General features: G+C 46.4%; 1 protein-coding gene across 1 annotated transcript in view; it reads right to left on the reverse strand.

Moving 5' to 3' along the window:
• DOK4 (docking protein 4) overlaps positions 1-8,417 on the reverse strand; it is a 59,797-nt gene extending 51,380 nt beyond the window's left edge. Inside the window, exon 1 of the mRNA XM_070952884.1 lies at positions 8,352-8,417. Coding sequence (XP_070808985.1) covers positions 8,352-8,417 — 66 coding nt within the window. The remainder of the gene's footprint in view (positions 1-8,351) is intronic.
• Positions 8,418-9,161: the final 744 nt, after the last annotated feature.

Here is a 9,161-nt window from a genome sequence, read left to right on the forward strand (position 1 = left end):
TATCTCTGCCACCACCAGAAAACAGAGGCACCAAGCGGACCTCCACAACCTCTCTCTCATTTCCTATTTCCCACACCAAACAACTGTGCGGACAAGGACACACACACACACACACACACACACACACACACACACACACAAGGCCCACTCTTGCTCCCCAGAACATGTATCTTGTCTCCTACACGGTGGATAGCACTTTGCTTTTATGATTAGCAAAGACATCAAGCTTTCGGCCCTGTGATTGTGTCTGATCTCCATTTAAAACCATCTCAGCTAGTAGCCATAACTGTAAGGTACTCCTTACCATAGGGACACGGTGGCTCAGTGGCTAAGATGCTGAACTTGTCAAACGAAAGTTCGGCAGTTCAGTGGTTCGAATCCCTCGTGCCGCGTAACGGGGTGAGCTCCTCTTACTTGTCCCAGCTTCTGCCAACCTAGCAGTTCGAAAGCAGGTAAAAAATGCAAGTAGAAAAATAGGGACCACCTTTGGTGGGAAGGTAACCGCGTTCCGTGTGCCTTTGGCGTTGAGTCATGCTGGTCACATGACCACGGAGACGTCTTCGGACAGCGCTGGCTCTTTAAGCTGGTTCAAGGCCAGTTTGCATAGTATTTTTTCATCCTCCCCCATAGGCACGCACCGGATGCAAGATAATTTCTTCTCCATCAATTGTCTTCCAGTCCATGGCCACAAGCAGAAACATGAATGCGGGAGCTAGCAGATTGCGAAGGCAGCTGGTGGCAATTTTTGCAGTCACAGCAACACACTCTTACAATGGGAGAAATTGTTGCTGAGTTCATGTGGGACTCACTGCTGCCAGCCGGGCTGCTGTTTGATCAACTGGTCGGCTGCAGAATATAAGCAGTCTCTGGCCTCAGCAAGAAGGCCACGGAAGAGCCGTGACGGCACTGGGGTTAGAACTTATGACCGTTTTTCACACTTATGACCTTTGCAAGAGCCCCATGACCATGTGATCAAAATTCAGAGGCTTGGCAACTGACTCATACTTATGGCAGTTGCTGTGTTATGTCCCAAGCTCATGTGATCCCCTTTTGAAAAGCAAAATCAATGAGGAAGCCAGATTCCCTTAACAGCCGTGGTACTAACTTATCAACTGCAGGGATTCAATGAACAACTAGGGCAAGGAATGTTGCAAAATGGAGCAAAACTCACTTAACAAATGTCTCAATAACAGAATGTTTGGGTTCCATTGCAGACGTAAATCAAGGACTACCTGTAGAAGGTTTTCCTCCCTCACCAGAGGTTGTTGAGAAAATATTGGACAATTATTTGTCCGGCATAGTATAACCTCTCCTCTAGACCTCTAGAATCGCTTCCAGCCCTCTGATTCAAACGTATGTAATTCGATGTACTTCCTCTGCCCTTTTTGTCTTTGCCATTAAATTCTCTTGGAATTGTTGAATCAACCTCTTTTTTTTTTTTTTGCTTTAATTTATATGCCGCCCTTCTCCGGAGACTCAGGGCGTCTTACAATGTGTTAAGCAATAGCCTTCATATTTTTGTATATTTATACAAAGTCAGCTTATTGCCACCACAATCCGGGTCCTCATTTTACCTACCTTGGAAAGGATGGAAGGCTGAGTCAACCTTGAGCCTGGCGAGATTTGAACTGGCAGTAATTGCAGGCAGCAGATGTTAATAACAGTGCTTTAGTCTGCTGTGCTACCAGAACTTCAATGTCTTCAACTGTGGTGGAAACTGACATCAGTAGAAGACATTGGAGGACCCATGTCAGTCTACAATGGAAAAAAGAATGCAGGAGTTTGGTAGCATCTTTTTCGACGAATCAATTTTATTAACAGCCACCAGACCTCTTCTGATCCCTCAAAAGAAGAAGCAACAGCTGATCCTGAATTTATTGGTTGGAGTAGTTAAAAGGGCCTTTTAGTTTGCTCAATCAATCAATCAATCAGAATAGAACTAAAGGGACCTGGGGGGGGGGGTCTTTTAGTTCAACCCCTTGCTCAAACAGGAGATCCTATACCAGTGATGGCTAACTGTTTCGGCACTGAGTACCGAAAGCGCACGCACACACCCATAATGCATTGCATGTGCAACCCCCACATGCCCTGCCCCGGTGCATGCATCCCCATGTGCACTCTGCTCCCACGCATGCACACGCATCTCCCGCATGTGCCCCATCCAGCGTGCATACGCGGTAGAGACCCAAAAACCAGTTGGCTGGTGGTAGGTGCACGCGCATGCGCGGCAGAGCTGAGCTGGGGTGACGGCTCGCATGCCCACAGAGAGGGCTCTGCATGCCACCTGTGACACGCGTGCCATAGGTTCACCATCACAGCCCTATTCCATTTCAGACAAGTGGCTGGCCAGCCTCTTCTTAAAAACCTCCAGTGATGAAGCACCTACAACTTCCAAAGGCCAACTGTTCCACTGGTTGATTGTCCTCACTGTTAGGAAGTTTCTCCTCAATTCCAGGTTGCTTTTCTCCTTGATTAGTTTCCATCCATTTCTTTCTCATTCATTCATTCATTCATTCATTCCGCAAATTTATATGGCTGCCCTGCTTATAAGGGCTGGCCAATTCCCAGTTGACATCTAAGTACAGTACAAGGTGTGGATTGTCCTCTTTAACACCCTACATGGCGCCAGACCTGGGTATCTTCAGGGCCAATTTTTCCAAGTAGACTCTACACCAGAGGTCTTCAAACTTGGCAGCTTTAAGACTTGTGGACTTCAACTGGCTGGAGAATTCTGGGAGTTGAAGTCCACAAGTCTTAAAGCTGTCAAGTTTGAAGACCTCTGCTCTATACAATTGGTAAAATCTAGCATGGAATCTACTCTTTGGATCCCAATTTTAAGTACATAAGGGCCGTCCATTTCCATCGTACTCCTTCAGATTAGCACCCATTGTGCTCGACACCCAGAAAAGCTGCTAAGATTAGACTTTGTGAGAAGGCCTTCAGGGGTTGAAAGGATGGAGGCATCCTGTGATTTTTTAAAAAAACTGATATTCCTCATTGGAGTAGCCTGTAGTCGGTTATCGTTTATGATAAGACAATCTTTATTGTCACTTTTTTTTTTGTCACACTGGGCACACATTAAAAAATGAAATTCTGATGCCCACTCTCCAAAGAATGTGTTATGTGTGTATATACATACACATATACTGTACATACATGCTCATATACATATGCTATATACCCTGTTTCCCCGAAAATAAGACATCCCTTGATAATAAGCCCTCCCAAAAATATTTAACCACATACGCAGTCGATCCCCGCCATTTCCTCTGGTTTCCTCCACGCACCCCAAAATAATAAGGCCTCCCCGAAAATAAGGCCAACCGCTTATTTCAGGGTTCAAAAAAATATAAGACAGGGTCTTATTTTTGGGGAAACACAGTATATAGATATAGATATAGATATAGATATAGATATAGATATAGATATAGATATAGATATAGATATAGATATAGATATAGATATCTGTATGTAGTCTTTGGTTATTCGGGTTTTCTCCCGCGTAAAATTGGAGGTGTCTTGGCAGAAAGCAGAAAGCAGACTCAGAAAGCACATGCAGAAAGCAGACTCAAACCCACACTGATGATCAGGCACAACCACGGACCAGAAGCCAGACCACAGCTGCATCATTAGCTACTTTAAACCCCTTCAATCCATACATGAAGCAGACTGACACCCAACATGAAGAGATGGCACGGCCATGAACACGAAGCCAAACAACAGCAACACAGCTCACCAGCTCAAATCCCCCTGCTACTCAGACTAACCCGAGCACAACCAAGCCCCCACCTAAACAGAACACACACCCAGTCAATCAGAGCACAGCCAAACCCCCATCTAATCAGAGCACAGCCAAACCCCCAACCAATCAGAACACACCTCCACCCAATCAGAACACAGCCAAGCTCCCACCCAATCAGTTCACACCCCCACAGGCAGTTAAAAGGAAGAAACAGCTGCGATCACACACATTGCTCCTAGAAGCACGAAGCCAAGAACACCAGCCTGAAGATGACGAATGAGACTTCGTCGAAACGTTGCCAAGACACCTCCAACTTTACACGGGAGAAAACCCGAATAACCCGAATATATATATATATATATATATATATATATATATATATATATGCATATTCTTTAGCCAGGTTTATATATATATACTTACTTCTTTGTAGGATTTATGTGTGTTTTTCCTCTAGCCAGGTTTTTCCTACGTAATCAGGTTTTTCTGCAGCCCTAGCTCAGTAGAATCACATCCACTCGATTCTGGGCTTTTTTGTTTTCTGGCAGCCAGCAAGTTCCTGCTGCCAGGTGAGAGATTTATATAGATCTATTTCTAGCTCGTTAGCCTTCATCAGTAAGCCACACCCACATCTCATGTATCATATATATATATATATACATACACACCTCATATATATATACACATATGTGTATATATATATATATATATATATATATATATATATATATATATATATACATACATACACACATCTCATATATATATACACATACACACACACACACATTAATCACAATTTAGCTTAATTTAATTTAATTTTTCTGGTTTACTGGATGCCGCTTAGAATCGTCCATGATGGAAGTGACCTATGAGCCTAAATAAATAAATATATTCGCACCTGAACTAATGAGAGACTAGATTAAAGGAACTTTAATTTATGGCACGTATCTGAATTTTTCAATGATATAACACATGTATCAAAAACTATGCTTCAGATGAAAGTGATTCCCCACAATACATTTGTTTGAGGTCATTATATGCAAAAAGGCATTTAACCACCATCACAACCTCATAAAATTGTTCACAAAGGCAAGGGAGCTTTGGTGCCTACAACATCCACTCGAATTTCTGCTCAAACGTCCCAATTTGTGTAGCATTGTGTGTGAGTTGAGCAGCCATATGAATTTGATGAATGAATGAATGAATGAACGGCTGTAGAAAATCTACAATTTTGTGTTTGAAATTTTGCAGAAAGGGAAAGAGACAGATCTTTCCTACAATAGAAGACACAATAGGAGACAAACGGTAGGAAATGACCAGCTGAGCCGGAGGGAGGGGTCAAACACATCATCGGTCTCGAGTCCCTTCACACCCAGAAGAGATCTAAGTCTGCCCACCTTGAATTCCATTGATTCTGATCTCCCACCAATTTGCTTGGGCCGTTAGTAGTTCAGATTCTTGTAGAGACCTTAAAGTTGCAATTAATCTTTATACCCATTTGGAACAGCCTGCATCTCCTGATTTTCCTGGCGCCTGACGCAAAATTTGAGATCACCTCCTGATATGCACAGAAGCAATCACCGACTGCTATTATGGGTAACAAGGGTAGAATTGTCTGGTCCTCACCAGGGTACCTGGGGATTATTGGCATCGTCCTTGACACCCACCAAGCTCCCTGACTTATGTAATTTTATTGTTTCAATTCTTTTAATTAAAATGAGCAGGAAGCTACCATCCTCCAAGTCTCATAAATATTTGTCTTGTCTCTAAGCCCCTCGCAGACCTTAGAAAGTAAAAATATGAGTGACTGCAGGCCAGCACTTTGGTTATCTTGTGGGAGATGGCCATTCTCATCCTAACAGCCATTTTGTGAGAGTGCTCACAGGATACTCTCAAATCTCTAATGTATCTATTGGCTCCAAACAGTTGTGGAGCCTCTGACCATTCCATACTGATTCTGGTGACACACCAAAAGTTCAGTATCTTGAGAGATGCGGTATCTATGCAGAAAACTTTTTATCAAATGTGGGGTCTTTGGTGGAAGCAGCTTTGGTTGAGATGATGGCAACCTTGTTGTCTTCCTATCGAAGAGACCCTGAGCACTTTGATATCTCCCCAAAGAACAGATCTCAATGGCTTTCAACCATCCACAAAAGAGCCAGGACAGCAACGGAGACCATCACCTGGGCCTTTCAAGATGTTGCTCATCTTGCTATCCAAAAGATGATGATCTACCAACAACACCCAATCTTACTTCCCTCTAACTGGGAAAGGTTCAAACAGTCAAAATAACACGCGTCCATCGCATATTTCAATGCCTCTAGCTACAAATCCCAATTTACTTAATTTATATTTCTTGATATGAATCAGGAGACGGGACGTCTTGCAGCAGAGAGGTAAGGTGGGAAGAGAAAGGCAGAAGCTGGGCCTGCTGTGGCCACCCATATGACCTCCTGTGGGGCTTTGAGGTTTTTCTGCAACCAACAAAACAGTTCCAAATGGCCCTTCCTTCTCAAGGGTCTGGCCAAAACTGGATCCCTTCACCGGAACCAAAAACTTAAGTCAGCTTTTCCCAAACTGGGTGCCTCCAACTGCTTGAGACTACATTTCCCAGAATTCCTTTGACCATGCCAACTGGAACTTCTGACAGCTATGACCCTAACCCTGTGATGGCGAACCTATGGCACGCGTGCCACAGGTGGCACGCGGAGCCGTATCTGTGGGCACACAAGGGTTGCCCTAGCTGAGCTCCAACACGCATGTGTGCACTGGCCACCTGATTTTCAGCCCTTCCAGGCCCACCGGACGTCAGGAAACGGGCTATTTCCAGCCTCCGGAGGGCCACAAGGGGGGTTGGGAAGGCAGTTTTTGCCCTCCCCAGGCTCCTAGAAAGCCTCTGGAGCCTAGGGAGGGTGAAAAATGGGCCCACTGTTCCATCACTTGCCAAAAGCTGGGAGAGCAGGCGGGGGTCACGCCCGCCCGCCCGCAAATCCCCCGCGCTCCCCCCATTTTAGCATGCGACAGCAAAAAGGTTAGCTGTCACTGCCCTAAGCATTGTAAGGGACCAGCTGGAAGAAAGCTGGCCTGTGAGTGATCATTAATACAATGGATGGGAATCCTGCAGGGTGCAGAGTCAGTGCTCAAGGATCCTTTTGAAAGCACCTACCCAAGGACAGAGAAACAGAAGTTTCCATCATGCTCCTTGACCCAACCATTGTTGCCCAACATGTCTGCACCCCCAACTTTTCTGCATCCTTTACAAAGATGGTTTCTTGGTTCTGTTGTCTTTTTGAAACCTCTAACAATATTGGATACAGGCCAGGGGACAGATTGAAGGCAGTACTAAAATATTTATTGCAAAGGAAAAATGTGGACTGCTTTTTTTATTTTCCATGGCGGAGAAAATAACACTCGGTTAAGAATGAGAAAAGGAGGTGTTGGCTTCCACGAAAGATGTTGCTGGATGCCAGGGGCAGCTCAGAGGCTCCCAAGTCCAGGTCCAGAGTCATTTAGCAAGAACCCAGATGGGGAAGCAATCTTGCTGGGCTTTGGGCTGGCATCCTGAAGGATCTGCCTGGAGGCAGCCACTGTAAGAGGACAGCTGTGTTAAGTCGGTGGTAGCAACAAACCAGAAGGAACGTCTTTTCTGATTCAATGTTTTTACGAAGAGGCAACATTCTGTACCTCAAAGAACGCTGCTCCCTTCTAAGAACGTTTGCCAGTTGCAAAAGCTGCCACCTGACCCCTTTCTGAAGGAATGCAGCCCTGTTGAGAGATTCTGCATCTCTCAACAGCCTCTCCGCTTGTATTCAAATCTTTTGCATTACTGCACAAATCTCGCTCCACCGATTTCAAAAGCACAGGAAAGCAGTTTAGAACCAGAGTCCCCCCAAGGCATCTCTTTATCAAACAATATCTGAGGGCTGAGGGTGGGGAAACCCTTCCCCCTTCTTGCAGCCGATGCCATAGATAACAAAATAAAATAATGAGCCCGCTACCAATTTCCTCCGAGCCACACAATCGGAAAGATTTGCCTACACACTTGCATCAACTGTTCCGGTCAAGCTTTTTTTTGGCATCCTGAGGAAAAGAGATGCTACGCCAGGCCATTCAAAACCATCCCTAGAGCCCAAGTGGATTTATTCAGGCTAGGCAACACACACACACACACACACACACACACACACAAAAGGACACACAGATACAACCACACACCGAGGGATCCTCCATTAAAAAGCGTTATTAAAAAAAAGAAAAAAGAAGGAGCTGTACCAATCAGCAATCGGCATCTCCCCCCCATAGAAACAAGAGGTTTGCCTGGAGAGATGCTCAGCCTTTATGCAGCAATGCCAGAAGGGACCCCCGCAATTCCAGCCACCCCCACCCCCACCTCTGGCAGACTCCGGGTGGGGGGGGAGAAACAAGGGTATGTCTAGGAGGGAGGCTCTGAGAATCAAGAGCTGCTCCCCTCCTTCCCTGTGCAAATTCTGTGGCTCCCCCTCTCCCCTTGCCCTTCGCCCCTGCCAGCATCTCACCCGAGACCCCGACCTGCCCCTCCAACCTGCTCACGGGAGAGAGAGGCCCTGCCACACCGTCTGCCACTTACCCCAAGTTTCCTGCTCTTCATCTTCACGTAGCCTTGCTTGACGATGTCGCTGAAATTGGTAGCCATGGCTTCAGCCGCCGGCCTGCCTGCCAAGGGTTCGATTCTTCCACGCCTCTTTTTTTTCTCCCCCCCCTCCAAGCTGGCTTCCTCTAGGGCAGCGTCTAGGGCAGCGCCAACCTCGCCCTGCCCTCCTCTCCGCCCGTCGTTCACCTGTTCTCAGACTCGGGCTGGCACGCCACCTCGCCTGCCCTCCAGCATTGTTCTAGTCGGAAGGGGAAGCCGCGGCTTTTTCTGGCTGGGCGCTGAAAAATAAAAATGACAGATAGATTAGAGAGGGTGACATCTTTCTCGTGCTCGTCTGGGCCCCCCCCACCCTCCACCCCTCTCTTCCCCCCCTCCCTCCTCCCCCTCTTCCATCCCTCACCCCCCCACCTTCCCGACTCAACCATTCAGGAGAATCTAGGTGCCTGGTATGGGTGTGAAGGAATGGAACCGTCTGGCGTTTAACTCAGCGGGCGCTTCGGCTCTGTCATTCATAAAGAGAAGCTCCCACAGCTGGCTCCAAGAACAAAAGAGAAGAGAGAGGCGGCTTTTTGCTTCTTTAAGGAAGAGAAGACGACTCGCACACCTACCCTTCGAGCCAGCTTCTAAAGTTGCCTTCCGTGTCGCCTTATTCTATCTGACCAGGATAACTTAGTAGGAGGACCTCCTCAATTATTTTCCTCGCTCTGCAACGAGACGCAAAGCAGGACTTCAGAAGCGGAGGCCTCCGGAGACGGATCCCCACCTTGCAAACAACGCTGGAGAAAG

Source organism: Pituophis catenifer, unplaced genomic scaffold (assembly GCF_029215685.1).
Source record: "Pituophis catenifer annectens isolate HBS135680 unplaced genomic scaffold, rPitCat1.0.hap2 SCAF_13, whole genome shotgun sequence".
Classification (NCBI taxonomy): domain Eukaryota; kingdom Metazoa; phylum Chordata; class Lepidosauria; order Squamata; family Colubridae; genus Pituophis; species Pituophis catenifer.